The sequence below is a fragment of the Blennius ocellaris genome (genome assembly GCF_963422515.1).
Source record: "Blennius ocellaris genome assembly, chromosome: 8".
NCBI classification, from domain to species: domain Eukaryota; kingdom Metazoa; phylum Chordata; class Actinopteri; order Blenniiformes; family Blenniidae; genus Blennius; species Blennius ocellaris.
In genome coordinates, this window is record NC_137657.1 from 24,006,037 (window position 1) to 24,031,888 (window position 25,852).

Below are 25,852 nucleotides of genomic sequence, written 5' to 3' on the forward strand. Positions count from 1 at the left end.
TTTCTCGATTTTAATCTTAAAGTTTAAGTTCCCCTTTTGTCGATAAGGTGAAAAAAATAATGCACATATCTTGACATTTGATGGACGATGCTGCACATCGTGGGGTCATCTTTACAGCTCCTTGCACTGTATGGTAACCTATCTGTTAGAAACATGTGTCCTACGTAGCCAAACTGAAAACAGGATGGTGTTGACATTGAGACATATTGATCATCAGGTCAGAGCAGAGGTCGCCCGAGGCTCATTTGGAGGATTTGAACTGAGAGCAAAGCAGGGAAAGTGAGGGAGACAAATGATTGCCTGGCAGAAATTAGCCCCGGGCGGGACGCTGAACGCTGGACGCTGACTGGTCTGCTTGCTCCTCTATTGATTTCAGACCGGGACGGGCTGTGGGCCAGTCAGAGCCTCTGGTACTGACTGTCTGGGTACTGATTGATCAATTAATTCATGTGAAATCATCCTGGGTTTGAGGCAGACAGACAGAGAACACACGGCTGGGTCATAACGCAGGTCGATTCACCTGCTGCTTTTATTGAGGCTCAGACTGAACGTGGTGTGACACTGTGCTCATCACGACGGAGAATCATCTCTCTCATCCAGAAGCCTCATCGCAACTGTGCATTGCAATGACAAAATAAAGCCTCTAGAGGGAGCTAGAGCACCATTACATACGTTCTCAGAGATACCTTGGTATAGCTTTATCAAATCGGTCACAAAAAGCACAACAAAAGATAAAATTCAACATAGATCAAGGCGAGTCATGTCACATAAAGAGTGAATCACTTTATACATGACTATACATTCTGTGCTGCACGCTTAATTACAGGAAGATGGAGTGTGTCTCCATGAGATGAAGGTTGATGCATCTTTTTCAAACACTTTGTATCTTTTTAATCAGAAATGTAGGTCATAAATCAAAACTATTGTAGCTTGTTAATCTTAGCCGATTATCATCATTACTGCCTACTACAGTTTGATTTAAAGAACTTGTGAAGGTTTCCCTGACATATTAGTGTGAAATAATGAGATAACAAACACAAACGATCCGAAAGTTAATTTCCCAATAATCATTCACACTGTTTGATGGACCTGACCGTGTAAGTGTTGTAACAATTTATTTCACAGTAATACATGTCCAAGAGAAACTCCTGCACACAGCTTCTTTCAGCACGGCATCACTTCTTGTGACGATATTGCACATCAGTAGTTATTCTGACCTCGCAGGGCTCGCTGTGGGAGTGTTAAAGCTTGCATGACTGCACGGCCATGCTGTCCTCCGGCCAGCGGTACGAGTCCACCACGAACTCGTCATAGTCGGTGCCGTAGGCGAGGGAGCGCACATGCGCCTCTTTATCGGACGGCTCGGGGCGAAGTGTGGCCATATTGTGCTTGTAGGCGTACTCCATGATCTGTGAGGCACAGGAGAGGAAAGTTTCAACAGTGTCTCATCCAACAAATTGCTGCTGCTGCTTAAGAATCAACTGTCAGCTAAAGTGGAGAAGTTCACTTACGATTTCACTAAACTGTTGTTTACTAGAGGGGGCAACACTAGTTCATCTTACTGTTACTTTTCATGCTATGAAAAAAAACAACAAAACAAAGTCTTGTGAGCTGCACTTTCTTCCTCATTTGCTAACAGAGCATGAGCGTCAGCACTATCAAAGCTCTTGTCTCCACTCTAGAGTAGCTTTGCTACAATTTCATTCGAGATTTGTTAAGTCTGACCCAACTCAATCCTCCTGTCCCTCTGAAAGATGCTGAAGTCTGCATCTGGATCCATGTGATTGATAAGATTTGACGAGTAACTCCAACTGTGGACTGAAAATAAACTCAGCTCTCACCTTGGCTGCAAGTTTGAGCGAGACGTCCCTGATGGAGTTGAGAGGAGGATACAGTCTACCCTCTGCCAGGTCCTTTTCTGTCACCAGCTCAGCAAGAGCCTGAAAAACATCAAAATATATATTTTGAAACACAAAAGAACAGTGACAGTGACAGAATTCTATGCGTGTCCTTATTTGTCCAGGCATGAGGCATCTCGTGTCAACGACCAAGTCCAGTTGACCTGATTCAATTGTTTTGTTGTACAATGACAATGTATGTTTATTCATAATTTCACTCAAAATCCTCAATTTTCTCATAGAAATAGTGTAAATAACATAAAAAGCTTGCTTTACACGGTATGTGTCAATGTGTTACCTCGGCTGAAGTGAGGAAGATTTCCTCTGTAATGTGTCGCAGGGAACAAGCGATCACACCCAAGCCGACACCAGGGAAGATGTAGGCGTTGTTTCCCTGCCCGGGGTAGAACGTCCTTCCGTCAGGCAGGGTGACGGGGTCAAACGGACTCCCGCTGGCAAAAATACCCCGTCCCTGCAACACAGAGTGGCTTGATAAAGCAGAAATCTATACATGTTGACCACGTGAGAGTCTTATAAAGATGTGAGCACCTCTGTGAGCGTGTAACACTGCTCAGCGGTGCACTCGGCTTTGCTTGTCGGGTTGCTGAGGGCGAAGATAATGGGACGTTCATTGAAGGAAGCCATGTCCCTGATGATCTGCTCGGTGAAGGCTCCAGTGACAGCTGCCACGCCTGAGAAGAGATAGTTTATTCAATTACAATCTTTTTAGTTATTCACTGTTTTTGTGGCTCCTGTTTACCATGATGTCCGTCTTTTGGCTGATCCCTTTGGGGGTCGCCGCAGCGGATGACCTGCTTCCATCTCACCCTATACCATGCTGTTACCAACCATCTCAATGTCCTTCATCACCACATTCTTGAATACTCATGTTGTTTCTCTTCAAAAGAGCATTGCAATGATGCTTGTTGTCTTACCGATAATAGCAGTGGGTTTCAGTTCCTGCACCACATCCTCCAATTTCTTCATTTGCGCATGCTCGTGGGCAAATCTCTCCTTCTCATGAGTCAGGTGGTCCCGACCCTAAAGATCCGAGGGGGGGGTAAACATAGACAAACGATCAACCAGTGTAAACAGACAGTAAAGCAATAATGGAGGTCTCATTGTGGCCATCTGCCGTGGTTAGAGTACAATGAATAACTGTATTTTGGCCTGCGCATGAACACATTATGTGTGTGTGTTTATGCAAAACACAACCTTGACAATAAGACCCTTGGAGTCAACCATCCAGATTTTTTTCAATGCTTGTTCTTTGGGTAGTCCCTCCTTCTCCATGGCCATGGTGATCAGCTCAGCTATCCCCATCGCGGCCTGGGACAAGACGAAAAGTGTGCAAAAACTTTGGAGCTGCTTCTCAAAAATTCAAAGTTTCTCATTTTAGTAAAGAGGAAACACTAGAAAACAGTTCAAAATGCTGATTGTTTATATGTATTGTCAGCATGCATGGTTCATGTTGCACCTACCTCTCCCGCCCCTTGGAAAACGATGGTGTGATCGTACATTTTGCTTTTGGTGAGGCGAAGAGCAGCCAGGAGTCCAGCTACTGCCACCGCAGCAGTACCTGAGGAACATGACAGACCCACATCAGCACTCATGTACTGGCATTCTTTGTGGGGTTTATAACATGGGGGAAAAGTCGATCATAGTGTAGGAGTGTTGAGCCTGTAATAACACTTATTAATTTTTAAGTGCTGAACAAAATCAGAAATGAAACTAGGATTAATAACATGAACCCTATTCATCTGGACTGTTGTTAAAAAAAAATGGTTTGATAATTAATGTCTAGTGAAATGAATTAAAAGAGAATATGTATAGGTTTGAATGATGAGTGAATACAAGAGAAGTTTTTCTTTTTAATGTTGTACCAGACTAATGTGTGGGTGTCGGTCTGCTGCTGAGCTTTTCATTAGTTTTGTTTACACTGTTGGTGTTGTCTGCAACAGAGATCACTGTACATCTGTGTCTCAAAGCAGCTCTGCTTTTCAATGCACATACAAAAGAACACGACGATTCTTTTCCTTAAAAGAAAAAAATTAAAACCTACTTGTTGATTCAAGGCTTATGAACATCAATATGTCCAATGATAGAGTGCAATAACTTCCTATTTTTGTTTTGAAATGGATTGCACAGGGTTAAAGGTCAAAGGATGCACATGCGTTCCAGGAGCAGATGGCTCAACTTGTGAATCGTCACAAAACAGGAAAACAACAGTGTTGTGGAAATCATATCGTTTAGTCTGCCTGCCACTGAATTGTTTCACCTGAAATATTAAGAGCCTCACCCACATTATTTGGTTTGGTTTACATCAAACATCCAGGAATGTTGAAGAACAAGTTGAATTGAAGAGTGGGCGACAGTGTGGATGTGTATATAATATTTATAGATGGAAGCAGCGTGGCATGACCAGTGACAGGCAGGACACGTAATGTTTGTTCACATTGTCATTAAGGATTGGAAAAGGATTGTAACATAACAAAATGTGGAAAATATGGATGACACTAAAGTGCAGCAGGGGTTCCTACTGTCACTCAAACATATGTATCCCATCTGTGACTGATTGTACAAATCCACTTCCATGTATGACACCTGATTTCAAATTGTTTGCACATCAAGATGGTCTCTGCCAATGTGTCAAGGAAGGCATACGTACCTAAACTTCCTGACACCTGGTGTAAACAACTGCTCAACAGAAATGTGGAAAAAGTGATGCGCTGTGAATACTTTCCATTTAGCCATGTTGTGTGTCACCTTGGATATCGTCGTTGAATGTGCAGTACTGGTTTCTGTACTTGCTCAGCAGTCGGAAAGCGTTCACATTTGCAAAGTCCTCAAACTGAATGAGACAGTCCATTCCATACCTGTGAAGTGATAAATGAAAAGGTGAATTAGTCAATGTGTTCAACAGATACACAACTTTTAGAAACATGATGTCAGTCCAGACGAGGGTGCTCTCCCTCTGCACCTTCTGCACCACACAGGCTGGAAAGAGGAGAATGAGGCTTCTGAAAGCACAAAGTCTCAACAGAGAAAAGACGGTTTTTGAAAAGTTCAGAGACCTAATTGTTTCAAACAACTAAACACAGCAACAGAACTTTGTGCACCACTTGGTTTTAAAAGTTTGTATGATGAGCCAACACCTGTGCGCCCAACTTTACAACAGCGACTCACAATGGGACTCAATGAGGGAGGTCAGACATCTAATAAAGAAGCAAAATCACAAATTTGAGGGGGAACATACAAAGAGTCCACCCAGTAAAGCAGCAGTGTTGGATTTTACAAGATGCTGCTGGGACCACCTATCGCGTGCAGCCGCTGCAGCGACACAGGAGTCTGCACCAATAAGTTCCTACAAAAACATCATACAACAAAAATAAGCCCAGAGTTATGGGTCTGTAAATTGGATTTAGCAGCGACAAAGAGGAATCCCCGAGTTTCCACGCCTTTCAGCAGATGGAACACTTTGTTTGGGAATTTACTGGATGTTTGCAGAGCTGCTGCTGCTCCGTCTCCAGATGAAAGGCAGCTTTCCTGCTTTTTGCAGAGGAAAGACTTGTCTGTTGAAGGTATGCAGGGAAAAATACTGAGATTTATTTATTTTTTTTTAACAATGGGTGTCACTGCAAACTGCCTGCCTCAGTCATTCTGTTATTCAATATCAAGATCTAATTTGCAGCTAATCCCCAATAAAGATTAACGGCTTCATGACTCCTTTTAATGGTACTGTTGTTCTGTCTGTCACATAAATAACTTGAATGTGTGGGTACTTGCAAAGGTTTAAAATAGCAGGTTCGATAACGGTTACAGTTGTTGCTAACATGCTAATATTGACCTCGGTGCATTTTAATATTCCACTGGGTAAGATTTCTGTGTAAACTTTTTATATATAGATTAATTGGAGGTAACAAAATATTTACGTGCCATCTCAGCAGGAGGTTTAGTGAAGGTCGCTAGACTACAAAGTTCTATAAACCCAACTAGGATAAAACAGTGAAAGGCCAAGAATTTAATATTTTTTTCTGAATGGGTGGAAGTCTACATAAGTAAATTCAATCCAACTCTTGAAATCATTGAGGCAGATTGTAGATAGAATTTTAAAAACAAGATGTCGTAATTTGCAAAGACAAATTCTCGTCTCAAAGCAATACAGATGCGAAACATCAGATGTTGAATATAAGAAATGTTACTGTTTTATGAACATTCCCAGATAATTTGATGGTGGCAACCGGCTGGTTTTGGATTTGTAGAGTAATTATGATTAATTGAATACCTTTTTTAATCACTTTGCATTTTTGAACAGCAAATAATAACCATTCGTTTTATTTTAGAAAACAACTGCCACATAAATCTTTGTTTTTTGTTTCTTTTTAAACAAGGTCATTCATGAGAACAGTTGGCTAAGTGACAAATTTGACAAACTGGATTACGGAAATACTGCGATGTGCTACGCTGGAGAGGATTAGGTTCTCTTTAAAAAGTTTCTTTAGACATCTTTCACAAGACATGACGATGATCTCTGGCATCATCGTGAAAATCCACAGCGATATCATGGGAATACATAACTCGGTGTTCGAAGAGCAGATTTGAGTCATTTTGGAAACAAACGTTGAAATAGTTCACCTTAAACCTGACGACCTCTAAATGCTCCAAATACAGTTATCACAGCGTCTGTCTTATTCTTCTTTGTTGATGTTGGTGTGTGCAGAAGAGGAATTTCTGCTCCTTCATACATGTTTTCACCTGTTGGTGACCTCTAAGTCGATGACAACTCCACCACAATAATCCCTGCATTGGCTTCAGCCCTGCAGCACTTTGAAGTTGTGTATTGTTTACATCCTCCGGCCTGATAGTAATGTACAAAACTTATTGTTGCCCGTTTTAGTTTGGGTCAACAAAAGGCACAGATGCAATGTGACTTTTCTCAAACGTTGTATTTCACAGTTACAGACAAAGGGAGGAAAAGGCGAGGTCTTCTGGCTGCCGCATTTAAAAGCTGCAGCGCTCGAGTTACAGGCAGTGAGCTGATGGATGAATTTGGGGACAGGCCAAGCAAACGGAACGAGTCGCCTCCAACACCTGCAGCCCCGTCAGCCCACTGAATACCAGTGAGGGAACTTTTAAATCCTTCTTCACGCACTCAGTTTTCACAACTTTAAGCATATAAATCCCACTTCACAAGGAAAACAATCCTTGTCCGTGTTGCTCTTGCACACGGAAACTGCGGAAGCGAGGTGGGCAAGAAAATCACAGGATGAGTTCAGCTGTAATAAAATGGAATGCCCTGATGAGAGAGTGGCATCGCCGGGTCAGAATTCATACTTCCCTCTGGACGACTCGGATGCCTCATGCAGAGCCTGACAGCGTGGCTGACTTACTGCCAACGCTGCAGCACTGCCGAGGACAGAAATGTGTTTTCTATCAAGCAGTGAGCGGCACTAAAGCACCGAGGGTCTGTGTGAAGAGGAGGAATAATGAGGCAGAGAAGGGAGCCATAAACTTTTCATTGTGTTTGGGCTTGAGGAGACAGAGACAGGCGACGGGCGAGGGTAGGTGTGGACTTCGCCCAATACGCCAGCACAGCGCCCTCTGGTACAGTCTGGTGCTACTTGTTCCTGCAGAGGTCACAGCAGTTCACGCAGAACCAAGCAGCTCAGAGATTTGAAAAGTTTAGTCGTCTGCGAGATGAAACTATTCTTTATGCTCATGATACAGTCAGACAGTCCGAGGATGATCTTCAGAGAGACATTCAACCTGCACGTGATCATAAACTGATGATAAACTATGGTTATGATTGACAATATATAAGCAATGCTGAGTCGTCTCTTCTTTTGACAAGCCTGTGAATGGAAGACCAAAATCTGCACCTCCCTGACTATTGAGTTAAAATCGAAAAAGGACCATTGGAATAAGAAGTATTTGCTCATGTGTCTTTCCTAAAATATCAAGGGCAGTAACCGGAGGAAGCCAAGGCACTCCCCACAGATGAAAAGCACGGAGCAGATTCCTTACTGTGCCATGAAAATTGTGCCAGCGGAGGAGGAAGGTGCAGAAATTGCACTGGATCGTAATTGCAAAGAACAGAAAACAGATGTCTGACCTGGAAACCTATGAAACCTGTTTCTCGTGTCATAACGAATTTACAAACATTTAATAGATCATTCAATAAAGTTTATAAGTAACACTATAGGTGACAATTAAATTATGTTGAACCAATAAAATCATGGCAAAGTATTGGACACCCAAACTGCTGGTAACAGTCAGTGCCTGACAGGTATTTACATGTTTGTTTGCTTTCTAGCCATAACTGTTTTTATTACTTATAAAGGACAATGGCATATGAATGAATAAGTCTATTAATCATAATGTGTCAATATGTGTCTCCAGTGTGCAGCTCCAGGTGTTTCCAGATGTCTGTGTGTAGTTTCCCTTTAAAGGGACAGTGCGTAAAGCTTGATTAAAGCCATCTTAGTGCTTTAAGTGTCTGCAGTGCGTCTTCACTATAGGTTTTGAATTTGTCAGTTTTGGTAGTTTGGTTTTTAGCTGGTAATCATTTATGCTGCAGCAGGACGGGACCATGGATGAGATATAGCAGTAGGCTACAGCAGATTGATGGACGGCAGGACGAACGGATGGAAGGATGGATGGATGGATGGATGGATGGATGGATTGACCAAGAATTCCGGCCTATGTTATATTTTCAATTCAATCTAGCATTCATGTTTTGCGACTGAGGATTCGATGGTGGATTCACGACTGGGCAGCATAGGGTTAACGAGTTATCTTGCTAACTTCAGTACAAATGCAGAGAGCACAACACATAGAGTCTCATTCACCAAGCTCCTGCATAGAGCGTGCAAAATTATATACTTATGTGCAAGTCTGCACACATTTTATACATGCAAATGTTCAGTCGATCAGGCCTATAGAAGCAAGCGGATTGATTTGACTGTTTCTTTTGATTAGTTGAAAGCCCTGATTTTGCAAACGTAGCGCAGACAGAGACAACACACTAGGAATAACCATGGCGGCTGTTTCAGAAAATCACTTTTCAGAGCCCATGTGAAGGCTCCGTATTACGGACTCACTTTGTCCGTAATCTGATTACTCCTCATTCACTTGCACAATATAAATTATCATATGAAAGCAGGTGTTTGGAGCAGTTTGACCGCTGGAGACTTCCACACACACAAAACAGCCAGACAGGGCTGCAGTCTAACCTTTCCTGTCAGAGAGCTGCTGAAGTCATCGGAGCCACTCGACCAGAACAACACAGGCCTTCTTTGTGCTGAGATCTGTTATTTAGCTGTGATTTATGACTTTCTACAATAATAGTGCTACCAGAATAAAAGAATAGACTTTCAGACTCTTTGTTTTCTTAGGAAGTCTCGACAAAGTTTCTTTGCACCTACTGCAAAGCCCAGCCAGAAACACTGAAAGCGAATGCTTGTGACATTATTATTGAAGATTGATAGGAGTGGAAACACAAGGTGAGACATGAGCCATCTGGGGAATCACTCCGGCTCTTGGTGTCTTCAGGAGCCCAGATTGAGTGAGTGACCTGCCTCTTTTCGGGTAACTCAATCTGGTTTCATGCGAGGCTCGGTGAAGGCTGAGTCTCCAGCTGAAAGGACGTAGGTGGATGGCATATACATATTTCCGGTGCTGAGGGGGAGACTTACAGCAGAGCTGATTCTTTTATAGCCGCAGTGGATTCATGAGGGCTGCAGAGAGCCGGCAAGCACCTCAGCACGAGAAGGTCACAGACAAGGGTGCTCTGTCCAAACACAGCTGTCCAACCTGTGTGCACACATGTGTGTTTGTGTACACACACACACACACACACACACACACACACACACACACACACACACACACACACACACACACACACACACACACACACACACACACACACACACACACACACACACACACACACACACACACACACACACACACACACACACACACAGGCTGCCTGTTACCTCCGTCCCTGCGGGGGCTTTGTGGCTGAGTCCTTAATAAATTCCCGGCCCTCCCTCTCACTCTCCAGAGAGCCAGCATCTCTCAGCACACATTATTTCTCAAATCCCCAAGCCGTCATTAAAGAAAGACTCCTTCTGCATTCTTTCTCCTCGACTCTGTGTGCTACTTTCATCCATTCATCCATCGACTGGCCTGTCTGCCGCCTAATCCAAAATCTTAAAACAGTTCCTTGAGGTATTTCACACCACGCAGATGAGGTGTTGTGACACCCTGATACTTGAGGGTTGGATTCAAACTTTTTGCATGAAATGAAAATGTGCTGAACATTTCAAATTATAAAAGTGTTGTTTTTTTTTCTTAACCTTGCAAGCGATACATTAACTGTTTAACCAACTGTTTCAAACATCTACATCAACAAGTGTCTCTCTTCCTTGCCTTGCAAAGGAGCCACAGAGCATTGTGCGCTTGTAATTTGACTCCAGCACTACAGCATTGCTGGCTGGTGTGTCTGCAGTGGAAGAAGTCTGTGGAGAGCTGATGTCAACTTGTCCAAACTAAGAGTTTGCAGCAGTTTAAAGCTGGAGCCTAAACAAAGCAACACTCGCATGATTGATCCTTTTAAATAAAAACACCAAAGGCACATTGTTGGCATGTGTTTGCATAAATAGTGGAAAAAGGGAAGTATTTTGGGAGTTTGTTTGGTGAGCTTTCAAAGCTTTCATGGACCAAGTGTACTTAGTTTAATGTTAATAAACCAGCTCTGCTGGTTCAAATGAAATTAATCATACAGACAATCCTCTTCTTAGTCTTTTATCTGCTCTCATCCAGGATTGCCACAGTGGATCACGTGATCTATATGATACATTTTTCAAAATCTTTATGCTGGATGATCTTCCCTCATACAGCTTGAGTATTTTCTTGTAGATACACACAGCAGTGACCCGTAAACATATATTTAAAACACAAAACTTCGAGTTACAAGCTTCCTTCCTCATTTTTCAGGCCACCACTATCCTACATTCACCATGCAAGCGATGAAAGTCAATAAATAATTCCACTTTGCAAGTCAACGTCCATCACAGTAATGTGACGGCATAAATGGACGTGTGTGGCTGAATGTAAAAGCACATTTAGTTGTCAAATTTGATACCATAACAACTCAAATATTTAGTTTTTTTAATTTTAATTTAGTGTTAGGTTAGGTCATAAAGAGTCTGAATGAAGGATATAAAGAGTAAGGTAGGTCTAAAATCTGTATTAGCTTTCACAAAACAATTAAATAACAATCATATGTATTTCCTTCCAGGTTCAAACTGGTTATTTCATATGTTTCGTCTCTGAAAGCACATCTTGAGACATTCTGGTTTACATTCCGGCAACGGGGCTCAAACCTTGAAGGTTGCGCTTAAGGAGGAGAGAAAACAGAGATCAACGTTTCAAACCCACAGACGAGTCTCACTTGATTCCCCTAAAAGTGCTTGGGGTGTGTGTGCAGCAGCCAGAAGATTACGAGATCTTTACTGCCTGAAGACAAAAGCAGAGCTGGTTGTTCACCCAGAGCTGGATCCTTTCTGGAGATGAGAGTCTGGCCTCAAATCAAACGCCCGGTTGCATCACTTTTGCCTTCAGCTAAAAAGTATTTTTGAACGGTGTCCTTAAACATCCCTCCTGGCTTCTGCCTATTGATGATGAGTCAATTTGGAGTATTTTAGTTGGTGAGTTTCTTCGAAAACTGAACATGAATATTACTTAAAGGACTGCAGAGCTGTAATCATTCATTGAATCTCTGAGCCCATAATTACTCATTTTCCGCCAATCTGGCTCCTTTTGGGAAAAAAAAAGCAGCAATGTTCCCTGTAGTTGGGAAGCTACCCGGTTATTAGAGTCGTAGCTTCCTGTTGCCAGCTGGAGGGGCCCCAGAAGCAGACTTCTGCCTTTGGACAGTGATCTCTCTCGGTGAGGATGAGGCTTAACCAGTCCTACGTGTGTGTTTGTGACACACACGTGTCAGCATGTGTACAGAGCAAACGTCTCTGAACTCTACATGAATGTCAATATTTCAATAAAGGCAGCGAGATTCAGGTCCTGGAAGAAGCATTATGCCGTAGCTGCTCATACATATTTTATACGAATCACATTGGCTCCCGAAGTGACAAGATAAAACATTTCACTGCCTTTATGTGTTTACACGACACCGATTTCAAGTGAAAACGCAAAACTTTAATTGGGTTTTGGGTCTACATTTACATGACAATGGTGCTTGGAGCCAATTCGCATGGAACTTTTCAAAAATGCTCCATTTCCGTGTAGATGGAGGAAATGCTGCTACCCCACATGTGCACCACGGCCGTAGTAATGAGTTCTTCTGCGCATACTGGACAATATTAGATGGACAATAACAACAATGGTGGCTTCTGGAATGTCATGACTTCCAGTCCATATTCTCCTGGGACTTGGTAGTTTTATAGTTGAGAGTCACCCATAATAATTCAACTTGGTCGCCTGTCCATACCAATGTCTGCGTACGTGCATTGTTCAGTTTACAGCATATTCTTCTCTATGCACATGTGTGTGTGGGTGGTCTCATTATAAAAACAAACACCACTCACTAGTTGCTCAACCTAAAAACTACATCGTTTCTAGTATCGTTTCTAGTATTTCTGCTGTTTCTGTGCAAACTGACATCGTTTTCAAACTTTGCCGTGTGCAAGCAAAACTTTCCTTTGTGTTTTCACTTGAAACGCTGTTATAACAACAGTAGAAGTAGAAGAAACCATAGCTAACCGCTTGGAGAGTTGAGCATGGCGACATGACATCACACAGTCTCATCAGGCAGCCTCTCCAAGTGGCCATGATTTGACCAGATCATTTTTCTCCACCGGGTTACTACTGTAAACATGCTATTGCACAAAGCTCCTTCATCTCCATTTCAGCTTCATGAAAAATTCCCATCATAATGTGGAACGATTATTCATTCACTCTCCAAATAGCTGTTGAGCTACGTCACTCAGCGTCTGCTGAAGGAAACCACTGAGAGGAACTCAACAGCACAAAGGTTTTGCTTTTTAATCAGCTAATTGCTGCCGCTCAGACAGTCACCAGAGTTTCAATTCATGTTTCTTCCCAAACCAAGACAAGAAGTTGAACAAAGTTCAGTTTCTGTTCTGCCAAGACACAAGAAGAGGCCGCTGTTAACTGCTAACAAAATCAAGCAAGTCTGCATGCTCGAATTATGCATTTTCTTTAATTGAGTATGATGGGATCGAATGCTTTCTCTCCACTGGAATGCTGGGGTAAACACAGTTTCCCCACAAACTTCTCCAAGATTGCCATTTACTTGTGTAATAATTCCCAAACATTCAGTAAAATGCACATTCAGATGTCTAAACATCACGACAAGCACAAACAAGAATGGACTTTCAGAGCGCCTACTGAAATTTAATTTTGTCTCCAAATAGCTGCTCAGCAAACCTCTGAAGAAAACCACAGAGATGGAGTTATACCACGGCTGTCTGATAACTTTTCAATAATCCAAATGTTGCCTTTCGGGCCGTCAGCATCGTTTACAATCATATTTCTTTGCTACCAAAACTTCAAAGAAGCTCAACAATGTTGAAAGTGAATCAGTGGTGACTTGAGTTCCAGACCTCTGAAATATGGTTCCGTCACTCCGTGTGCACTGACCATGCAAAACTCCTTCACATATTTCTTTTAAGAGCACCATGTGCTGTCTGGACTGAAATGACAATAGCAGGCCGCATGAAGGGAAGTGGGCAAATGATAAATCGAAGGCCGGCTCGATTGTACCTGTCTGAAACGGCCTTCATAAATTCATCCAGCAGGTCATCGTAGGCCTGGCCGCGCACTCGTTTATGCCTCAGCCCGATGTACAGAGGGTCCTTCAGGAGCACCTGCAAAACACATGGGAACAGAGATTGGAGCAGACGGTGAGCATGAAGTGTAGAAAAAAATAAAAAGACAGGCAGAGCACCAAGCTGTCAGTCACAAGGAACACAAATCCAAAAGTATCGTTTACCCCCCCACTAATGAACTAAATATGCATGTGTGAATATATACCGTCGGGATGTTGAAGCCATGAATACCACTTTTTTTATTATTAGGAATGTAATTCTATTCCACAGCGAGTATCTATGTTTTTTCTCAATCAATAAGGTTATAATAGTATGATTTGTGATTGGTATTATTATGTTATTATCATTATATTATAACTTTTTATTTATACCAAATTAACCTCTAGTATTAACCTTCAATGCCATACAAAAATATGTCCAGTCCAATGACTGAAAAACTGTAGTGAATATTAAAAAAAGAAAGTCCATGAAAAATCACAAGGTACCAAATTTGTTTTTACAGAGTTGTATGATAACAAAAATTAAACACATGTTTAAAATCTCTGTCTGCCTACACTATGCAAATAAAAAAAGGAAAAGTTTGTTCAATTATGTGAGTAAATGCAGATTATTTCTATGGTAGGTCAGCTAAAAGCATATGAATGTACAGTATATCGTAAATTAATTCCACATCATGCATTCACCACTATTTATTCAGCTGAGCCCGAAACTTGAAAAAAAGATGTGTAAAAGTTTCTTGTTTATTTTTTCTGTCTGAATTTAATTGAGTTCTCAATGAAATAGCCGCAGCCTTGACCCACTAATAATTTCTTACATTTTTCTGTCACCAGTCACTTACATTTTGGCATCCGTCTGCACAGAACTAAATACAATCAGATGAATCGAGAAAACATATTTTTCCATCTTCCTTTTTAAAATGACTTTATTCACATTTTTCAGGAAGTTTAACTGTCCGTGTCCTCAGTTTTAAATTCCCCGAAAAAATGTCAATGCATTATTCATCACTTCTCAGCAACAACAAAAATACAAAGAGACAGAAAAAGCAACTGCTTAGTGCATAAAAACCTTTCATGGGAAAACCATTAAATCAAAAATAAAGACCACACACATGTAGAAAATGTAAAACCCAACTGTGATGGTACATGCGCATGTACACACACTGATACACACACACACCTGGTTTACTGTGAGCCATGTGTCGTGTCATTTCACACCAGCCCATGGACAGATCATAGAGAACTGCCGATAAATCAATGCGCTCATGATTTCTTTTCATACCAAACCCTGGATAATAACGGTGATCATCATGTCTATTGCACAATCTCATCTTCTATTACTTCATCACTATCAGCTGTAATTAAGGAATGAGTCGATGGTAATTCAGATGCATGACTACAACCTTAAAACGTGTCAGGACAAGGGAAAGCAAGGTTGTTTTTTTTTTCAAATTTACATCAGCTAACAGTGCTTCAAAGGCAAACTTCAGCCTGAGGAGATGAAGGGGCCACCTTTAACCTCTGCACCACAGCATTTTGAAGGATGAGAGGAATAAGGCACCAAAGCGAGAAAATGAGGAGCAGAAGTAAAAGAGAAGCATGCCTGTGACAGAGCTGTAGAACAAGAAAAAAAAAAAGACGGGAAATGAGACTGTGATGTATTACACGTGGCAACTATAGATTACTCACAGATTTTGCTTTGAGGATTACAGTAAATTATCTGACCCTGGCATGGTGCACCTGCCACACACAACATGCACGGCCTTAGCATACAACAACCATTAGAGTACTGGGTATGGCTAAATGTGGTTTCTCTATAAATATTTAGGAGAATTTTGATCCCTGAGAGTTTGGAGTTGATTCACAGCGTTGCCATGCCTCGCTGACGAAGCTAACGTCTGGCGATGGATAATTAGAGAGTGCCACTGTGAGGGCGGCGTGGAGAAGCGGAGAAGCTCCAAGAACAGCTCAAAAAGCTTATTTAAGGCAATATTTATTTGAAGTTGACAAGTCATTTCCTGGCAAGCCTTTAATGGATGGTAATAAGCAGGAGGTGACCAAGTTCAACTGTAACCAAAACAAGCAAAACATTACTGAACAGTGTGTGATCTCTAGAGCCGGCTGATACCAGCGGCAGACTCTGGACGTAAAGTCAGAAAATGTTGCAACAGCATGCAAGAAGAAAGGTCAGAGATGGTCCTGAAACAAGACATGCAACACTGAAAAGGTGACATTTTATATCTATTTTAAAATATATAAGCTCATTCAGAATTTGATCCGAAAGACCGATTGAACCATTTCTTAGGCCCTGGTGACAGTTTCCAGTGTGACACAAAACATTATTAAAGACTGGTAGGCTGTCTGTCTTCAAATATTACACATTGTTGATCCACACAGTTTCAGTTCTTCACTGCTAGACGACTTGTTATCAGTGGAGATTCATCATTTATGATGGTCTCTATGCTGCCTGTCACTCTTTCACTACAGTCCTTCTCTCTACATACGTATTTGGTGCTGCATGTATTACCATTCCTTCTTAGTCTTGTTGTCTCCTGCCTCTCCCTGGTCTACACACACCCACACCATATTAGTGTTGTGTTTTTAAGCATATAGCATATTTAGGTTTGGTCCTTTTGTACATATTGTACTTAAAAAGGACAGCAAAATGATCACTTGGGTCTTTGAGATACGAGAAGTAATCTTTCCTCTGGTGATAAAAAACACAAAAAAAGAAGAAGTTACATCAAATATGTTCTGTTCATATAGTTTCAGAGTCATATGCACATGCAGTCACTAGGATATATTGTTGCTTTTACTTGCCTCTTGTGATTTTCAAGTAACTCCTTTTTATGTACAAATATGTGTAAATATGTGTCTGTTGTATTTGAGTCCAACCTTGAGTCATATTTTCTTCAACAACTTTAGATATCAACTGCTGTAGCTTTACAACTGCAATACAAAAAAGTATTTTCCAGTATATGTTTTGTATTTGGTTTGTTCAGTATGTAATATATGGAAGGTATTACAGATCAGCACCCTGACTCTTTCACAGCAGAGGCATGCTGCTGTAAAACATGCAGAATGTGGTTTTGATTCTCTGAAACTGAAATTTTGCAACACAACTTCCTCCAAAAACATGCCTGTATTGTTGAGGAATAAGAAATTATGAAGGCTCCCTTTTAGATGTTGCTGTTCAATCTGTGCACTCCTAAGAATCTGAATAACTGCTTTACTTTATAGTATCTGCTTTTTTTTATCATTTAAAAAAAAAATGCTTTATCTATGTTAGGGTTCTCAAACATATCTGGGCTTTCTGTGAGTGCATGTAGGAAACACCTTGGACAGGAGACCAGACCATCCCAGGACAAACACGGAGAAAGACACACTCATAATTACTCAGAATCATCAATTAATCTTGATTGCAACTGTTTGGATGGTCGGAGGAAACCGGAGGAAATCTTCAAACCTGGGACATTCCTGCTATGAGGCGAGAATGCTAACCACTGCACCAGTGTGCAGCTCATACACGCATTCAGCTCTGCGTTTTTGGAAACATTCTATGTGGCTTATACAGCTAATAAAATGTGTATGACTGTTCAGCAGTCTTACACTTTTTGCCCATTTTGCTTTCACAACTGGGAGAAACTTCTGGGATGCTAGTGCCACTCAACTAACATCTATAGTGTTTTAACATATTTTACAAGGTTTTCGGAGGCATACACAACCCTTTCAGTCTTCTGTTGCTTTGTGGTACTATTTTTGAAACTCATCTCCTAAAATTGAAAATGCGAATTCATCATTTACACTGAATACTGTTAGCATTTAAGTGGTTTGCACATCATTGTATTTTTGAACCTGTTAGACGGTCCTCAATCTTTGTATAACATTTTGAAAAAAAACTAACAAAAAAAACTGTAACTGTGTATAAGAAGGACAAAAATGAGTCCATGGTGATTTTCAAATGGCCTGACCTGACACCGTGAACTGTTGACATGAGCCGTCTTTCTGTCCCAGATTATCTGCTGTTGATTGGCTGAGCTGTTCTTTGTGTCGTACAGCTTTTCTCCTCTCATGAGGGATTAGTCCTCGGGTATGGCCTCACAGGTCCTGCTCGCCACAGACGCAGAGATATGTTTGCAAACTTTTTCCAAACTGGAGACTTTTGGACAGCAGGACTATAATATAAAACTATATTCGCCTTCTGGGTGTAGTACTGGGCTGTAACATTTAGAACTTTTGCCTTGTGGATAAAAATGCACTTTTACAGACTGCAGGCAAGAGGTCACCGATGGAGGTACGAGTCACCTGGCAGTGAACCTTGTGATAGCTCACCCAAGACACACACAAACACTGTCAATGTTGACATCATGCTCTCATTTCATCAAGAGCTGGAGTGAGCAGAGGTTACACCAGGAGACGTCAGGTACAGGGGTACACACATGAACATAATCCAGGACGATAAGAGTGAAAACTCCTCAAAAACACCCCAAAATCCAAAACATGCAGTGTTTTGCAGGACGTGTGCATATTTCTACACTTTGCCCCATACAGACATGATTATGAGAGTAAGAGAGGGAGAGGTAGAGAGAGGGAGAGAGAGAAAGGTTTTATTGCTGGTTCTCACATGAGATTACACGGTTACCACTTTCTTGGGTGAAAAAAAAAAAAAACAAACGCCACCCTACAGAGCCTGCTCACGATCTGATAAAAAAGACCAAAGGAATAGTTCACATTTCTGGAGATTTACTTTATTCATGTGAAAGGTGGAATAAGGTCATGTCTGTAGGGTAAATACAATACAATGTCACTTCTGGGAGTGCTGAACTAACTAACCGTTTACTTAATAGCAATATAATCATAGAGAGAAGAATCAATTTTCATACCTGGGTCTTGGTAAGTGAACGTACAGATGTCTAAAAACTGTTGATTTAAAAAAGAAAAGAAAACAAAGGTAGGCTTGGTGGAGGGGCCTGGACTATTTGAAAGCCTGCCCACCTTTCTCTACACCCACTCCCACTCAAGGACAAATATAATCCCATAATAACAGTCATTTTAATAATTAGCCGGAGCTACTACTACCTCATATCCTCCGACCCCCATCTGCTCCCATCATGCCTTTCAGAGGCACGGAGTGAAGTGCGTTACTGAGGGGCAGTGGGCAGGACGGCGTTCCAGATGAAACTGGTCCAGCAGAACCACACACACACGCACGCACGCACGCACGCACGCACGCACGCACGCACGCACGCACGCACGCACGCACGCACGCACGCACGCACGCACGCACGCACGCACACACACACACACACACACACACACACACACACACACACACACACACACACACACACACACACAAAACACATCTATTTACCTCATTATATCGCATTTAGCCTGTCATCTCTTTAGAATAAAAGAAAAATGGAAAAATCCGCCACAGCCAGGCTTACTGCAGTACGACTTCCTGTAAGGCTATTTACAATTTGCATGTGCAGCAATGTGCGTGTGTGTGTGTGTGTGTGTGTGTGTGTGTGTGTGTGTGTGTGTGTGTGTGTGTGTGTGCGTGTGTGTGCGTGTGACTGCAGCAGAGGTTGTGTATAGTAATGGTTGCCTGTAATTTTACATGATTATAGACATGGTTTTGGAAAATAAGCGTATTGGCTTTCTTTGCAAGATTTGGGAATGCTGATACAATCCTCCTGTAAAATATTGAACCAACAGTTTGAAAAACAGTGAGTCAACTTGTCACAGTGGTCAGAGAGTGCCATGCAGAGATGCAATAATTCAACTGACAACCGAGTGGCAAACAAAGAGGGTTGTGATTTTTTGGGGGGCTTTCATAACATACTGAAAACACTTTTCTTGGGAGACCTCACAGCTGCATTTTCAGGTTGATAATAAAAGCCAACATTTTAGAAAAAGCAAAAAACACCCTCCAATAAAAAAAATAAAAAAATAAAAAAATCCAGAATTAATCACCAATATTCAAAACATGAATGTTACTTCGTTTAGTACTCAAAGCAAGAATGCAAAAGGTTCCAGTCTGGACTGGGTCTTAATGTGTGGAGTTTGCATGCTTTCCAAATCCATGTGCAGGTACTTAGGTTTCCTCCCTCCCATAACCAAAAAACATGCATTTGAAGGCGATCAGTGATTGTAAATTGCTCCAGCATGCATGTGGAGGTGCGTGTGTTTGGATAGGCTCCAGAACCCCCACAACCATGAAATGGATAAGACAGTGTAGTGTAGTGTAGTCGGATGGATAGATTGGATTGAGCAATGTACGTGTGTGTGTGTGTGTGTGTGTGTGTGTGTGTGTGTGTGTGTGTGTGTGTGTGTGTGTGTGTGTGTGTGTGTGTGTGTGTGTGTGTGTGTGTGTGTGTGTGTGTGTGTGTGTGTGTGTGTGTGTGTGTGTGTGTGTGTGTGTGTGTGTCATTGTGACTGCGCCCATAATCAACTGGGTTAGGCTCCAGCACACCACGACCTTCATTTAGACGAAACACTGTCAGAGATGATTGGCACATTGTTACTTGCACTAATCCCAACCAAAGTTAAACTGACACTGTTGATCAGATTCCATCAAACGGCCGACTGAGGAGAATCAACATACGACACTTTCGAGGTGCTGTGTGACACATTGCTTGTTTTTAGTGTGTGTCCACTAAACTGTGAGATCAACAATCCAAAATCTGTAAATACTTGCAACTGTTGTCCTTGACATTATTCTGTAGTGAGTAAGACGCTATTGCCTGAATCTCATCAGTGAGCCAATTACTCCCCCCCTCCCATCTGATCCAGCTGAGAAAATATTGAAGGCTGGAGGAAACAGTCAGCAAACTGCAAGATTCAAAGGCCTGTGTGTAATGGACGGGGAACTAACAGAAAAACAAAGACTGGATTGTTTTTTAGATCAGCAGTGAAGATTGACAAGTTCAAAACTTCACTAGATTTGATGTTACGCTTTATCCAGATTTCATAAACTCTCAATTTACAAAGGAGTAAAATTACGCTATGGATAAATTTGTGTGCTGATCTGCAAACGAGGTGATGAATACGGATCAATTGCAATGCATTAGAACCACTTGTAACCAATAAATGTTCCTCTCATTTGTTCAAACAGAAACGCAAAACTTTGCAGGGCTTGTGAATAGTTAGGTGTTATAACTGTTTCAAGTCCAATAACATGTCATCTCGCTGCTCATAATGCTTTCAAACCGATCCAGTTTGGACGGAATCCGGCTGTTTTCACTCGTCATGCTAAGTTTAATGATTCGTGGTTCCACTTCTGCACTTAACACACAAACATTGGAAACACGTTTCCAATCTTCTCGTCTCACTGTTGGGAAGAAGAAGCCTTTTTCACATCTGTACAATTTGAAGTTAAAGTTAAATCCAGTGTTTGCGCTACTGCGGGTAAGACAATCTGATCATCCATAAATAAAGTTTGTCTCCTTTTACTTTAGCAGGGAGAAACCGAGCAGGGATTAAGTGGAAAGTGGATCAAAGAGCCTGTTAAAGTTGTGTTGTGATCCCCCTTAAATGTGTAAAAGTGCTGCTGTGGACCCAAGAGTCTGCAGACGGCATGACTGCCCCGAAATCAACCTTATTTAAAGAGGAAACCCAGTGTGGAAACTCTGAATGCTTGGATATACCAGTGCAGGAAGCAGTCAAAAAGTAGAGCTACACTCAGCTTATAAAGCGCTGAGATAAAAAGAAACAGTTTTGCTCTTAATGCTCTTCCAATGGCGAGAACAGGACTTAATGGTGCCATGTCGCATTGGTTGGGTTTTTCTGGGAACATGGGACTTTCTGGATTGTTGTAAAGTACGGGAATTCAGTGTTGAGGTGAAGAACCTTATGTTTTGGATCAATGCTTTCAGGAAGACTTTGATGAATGCATCGTTTGCGTCGACCTTAAAGTTTGTCTTGTTCCTGGTCCCTGTCCAGTCGTCCATCATCTTCCTACGACCTAATTTTTCAGATTCAATTCAACTTGCAGGCTCATCACATGACACATCACTCATCCTTAATCTGCCTGGGACATCTGTGGAGAATGAAACTTCAAGGACTTGAGTCGTTCGAAGACAGATGAGCTGCATCTGAGGCTGCCACGCCCTCAGCAGAGGCCAGGAGTTCTGTATATATAGAAATCCACACCATCTATTCTTAGGCTGTTCAGGAGTGCAGAAGCACGTGCTGCCCTGCACAGCTTGGGTGAGCTGATGGAGAACAGAGACCACAGGTGGATGAATGTAGCTCTGCTGGCTGTTTCTCTCACAGGCTGGCAGAGCGGAGCGGTGCTTTCCCAACTGGCATCCATCAACTGAGCTGCTTACCTCATGTGTCGGGTGTTTCCTCGGTGTGAAGACTGACATCTTTTTTTCTTTTTCTTGGCTAATTTTCTGAGGCGGGACCTTCCCAGCTATGGTGAATTAAACACTTCAGCTTTTGGACATTTTAGTTTCGGCTTGAAAAAAATCGTGCCATGATTGACCCAGAAAGAACTCATCTACTGCAACCCTGTGCTCTTCAAATATGGTACACAGGGGAGAACTTTGATGCCCAGAGGGAAATGTGAAGGAACTCCAACATGAGGTGATTTTTAATGAAAAGCCCAATTAAAACCAAATCTATGGTAAAAAAGAACTCAGTTAAACTGTGTTGCATGTTTTATCCATTAAAATACACTGATCTGCTGAATTACAGTCTATTATGCACATAATAGTCACTTTGATCAAACTACAAACTCATTTTCTTTTTGTTGGTTTTTTTTTTTAAACCTTCAAACAGTATTTATTCTTGTGGCAATGTCACAAAAACAGGCGAGTTTTTAACAAACTCAATTTCACTAAATACTTCAACACTGATTCTTAAAAGGGTTTATTGTAATAAGTATTTATTTAAAAGGACCAAGAAGGATTGATTTGTTTGAAAAAAATAAAGGATGCTTCAAATATGGATTCAGTCTAGTGGCATAGACAATGATGTTCATAAAGGCGACTGAAAGTTGTACTTGTTGAATATGCCAAGGTCTTAAAGCAGCTGTCTTCACATTCCGGTAAAGATAGTGCCTGTATGATGAAAACAAAGCCTGGGCAAGTTCTCTTTGCCTTTGACAATATCCATCCATTCGTCTCCTTTCCTGCTTCGTCCACATGAGGTCTTTAAATCGTGGAGAGCAACAAAACCATACATCTATGACACTTGCATTTTCCTGCAACTATTCTGATACCTCAAGCTTCTTCCAGACCTTCTGAGAGATGGAATCTACCACCATCCCGTCCTGAACCGACCTCAGGGCCTCGTTCCAATTGAACGTCCATGATACACTTCTAATTAGGCGTGCCTTCTCAGTGTGGAAGAGTGAAGGTCTACTTCCAGTAGCTCCCGAACAGTTAAGTAGCTCCTCACATTCCCCACAAAGAGTATGGCCCTTCACCCTGTGAAGAAAACCAGCTGCTTGGATCCAAGATCTCGCCCCGTCAGGTCATGAAGTAAATGTTAAAACTGAGAGGGAAATGAGAGGAAAGGGGAGAAGAAAAGGAAAGAGTAAAAACAGCTACTTTAGGCCTCTAAGGTCACAAAACTTATAAAGCTGTACCTGCCACTCATAAAATGAACAAGTTATGTCCTCGTTGCAGCCATGCCTGAGTGGCTTGATGATTAAGGTAATTGCGCGACCTTAATGCGGCAGAGTCATGGGGAGACTGACTAAGTGCATTGTATATTGCTGTAGTTTGTTTTTCACAGAGCTTTGACAATTCAATATGAAGCCACAAAAAGTCAGATAAATCTGCACCTTACTGAGGAAGGAAGTGCAGGTGGGATTTTTGGGGAGCCAGGATCTTCAGGATCTTTGAAAGATCCAATCATATTTTTCCAGAAAATAATCAGTCAGAGAAATTATTTGAATCAGAAACATTCAAGTTATGATTATAATAAAATCACATAAAATCATAAAAAAAAAGAAAATACAAAATCACAGATAGATTTATTAGACAAACGAATCGAGTGAATACAGCCCACTATTACTACTAGTGTAAACCCTGAAGTGGACGCCTGAACTGTCAAGCAGGTGTTTACACCTGAGCTGCTTTGACAAAAACAGGAGATCAGCTCCTTGATAATCTGATCAAACAAAGGCTTCTTCACTACAAACAACAACTAAATACGATGTAAAGCAGGTCAAATAAGCCCAACATGTGCACTCTGTGCTCTCCTCCACTCTGCCTTTTTTCTCTCTCACTTTGTGGAGTAGAGAACTATAAAGGAAATAAGAAAGCTTACAGCCCAGAGTCAGTTACCATCCTTCATATTAAAGAGCGGCCATTAGATTTGGGTCATTAGCTAATACTATAACTCTCATGCCACACTCCAGTCCAGAGCAAAGTGGTTTAAACACTGTTATGTGCAGTGTGCATGCTTTCTCAAGGTGCTATACTTTTGTAGTCATTGGTGACACAATAGTTATTGGCCAAGTAGAACAGAGAAGAACGGGGTACATAAAGTGGAGCAACCTGAAACGCCATTGTGTTTTTAAGATGCTTCAGAAATGTAGAATAATGAAGACTGAAGAAACCTTGTTAGTTATTATTCATAATTTCATCCCAAGTGGAAATATAGGTAGACAACTGATTTGTATTCAATATGTGATCTATTTAAGACAAACAGCAAGTTTTAAAATGGCGCTATTGTCATGTTGCATGTGATGGTTATCCTTTTGCTGGGAAGTTATAAACATGTGAACTTATTTTATGACTTGACAACTCAAGCTCGATGACCGGTGACCACTTTCCCATGCCGCTCTAGTCCAAAGTTACCAATCATGACATTGGCTATGGATACCCAATCATTACCAACACGCACCAACTCGGCATACCCACTTACGGTCAATGCTGAGTTCAAGATAAATGTAAGGGCACTGATTGCCCAAAGCTCATACCTTGAACCCGCATGAAACACAACCTATGTTGGGCTGTTGCTTCACCAGCAACATAAAAAGTTCAGTACAAGTTACTATCGAAAGAACAAAATCATAGTAAGCCTTAATACTTCCCATATCTAATACGTATAATGTAACCTCTTACCTCAGTGTCTGTGCCAACATCCAGCATGACAGGCAGGCACTGCTGTGGCGGCACACCTCCACATGCAGTGTACAGGGCCAGCTTGCCAACTGGGATACCCATGCCATGGCAGCCCAGGTCTCCCAGCCCCAGGATCCTCTCTCCATCTGTCACACACACAGCCTGAGACGAGACAGTTGTCAACCATTAAGTACAGGAGCCACGGGAGCCATTTCAAAATCTGTTTATTGACAATCTGTTTGTGGTTCTGCTACATGGCGGAGAGAGGAAGTTACATACAGAGGAAGTAAACACTTTTTGAATAATAAGATTAGGCTTAATTACAAAAGAGCAACATTCCAAATTGTATCTTTATCATTTAAATGTGTTCGCCTTGCTACCAAGAAACAGGTTTTTTTCCGCTCAGTGTAAGCCAGGAACTCCTACAACCTCAAGGCTTTCCATTCACAAACCGCTTTAGGTTTTCACAGATAACTTCCTGCTGTGGGTTGATTCCTTTCCATTCATAAAGCAAATAGTATCAGTATTTAATCCAAAAAACATTCCTATTTATTGGGTGTTTTCTTTTCCCACCACTGGCGTGACGCAGAAAACGCTGGCACAAAGGTTTACCAGTCCCGGATCTCCCACATGCCAACATGTTTAAAGAGTGCCATTTACGTGTCCCCCTTCAATCTTTAAAATGCATTACGGTCATACGAAAGAACCATCAGAGCTCATATTTTCTCTATCACTTGCTAATATGTGACATATAAGCTGCCAAGGCTCATCAGCGGGTGGCTACCTTGGCTCTCGTTTGCCCTCTTTTTAAAAGTAGGGCATATTAGGTGAGTTCACGATAAGACCACCCTGGCAATGAGAAGCAGCATGTCAGCGCTGAGGTAAATGCCCTGCTGTTGACAGCAGCGAACAGGTGGCCGACTCCACAGGTATATTTCACATGCCAGAAATACCTGCTGGTGTCGTCATTTCGAACGTGGCTCGATTATGACCTGCAC

The 25,852-nt window shown here is 41.7% G+C and overlaps 1 protein-coding gene across 1 annotated transcript in view; it reads right to left on the minus strand.

Moving 5' to 3' along the window:
* Positions 1-504: 504 nt before the first annotated feature.
* me1 (malic enzyme 1, NADP(+)-dependent, cytosolic) overlaps positions 505-25,852 on the minus strand; it is an 87,866-nt gene continuing 62,518 nt past the window's right edge. Inside the window, exons 5-14 of the mRNA XM_080501234.1 lie at positions 24,855-25,016; positions 13,707-13,810; positions 4,665-4,774; positions 3,380-3,477; positions 3,114-3,227; positions 2,834-2,939; positions 2,448-2,590; positions 2,197-2,370; positions 1,842-1,940; positions 505-1,409 (exon numbers count right to left, since the gene is read on the minus strand). Coding sequence (XP_080357360.1) covers positions 1,242-1,409; positions 1,842-1,940; positions 2,197-2,370; positions 2,448-2,590; positions 2,834-2,939; positions 3,114-3,227; positions 3,380-3,477; positions 4,665-4,774; positions 13,707-13,810; positions 24,855-25,016 — 1,278 coding nt within the window. The 3' untranslated portion in view covers positions 505-1,241. The remainder of the gene's footprint in view (positions 1,410-1,841; positions 1,941-2,196; positions 2,371-2,447; positions 2,591-2,833; positions 2,940-3,113; positions 3,228-3,379; positions 3,478-4,664; positions 4,775-13,706; positions 13,811-24,854; positions 25,017-25,852) is intronic.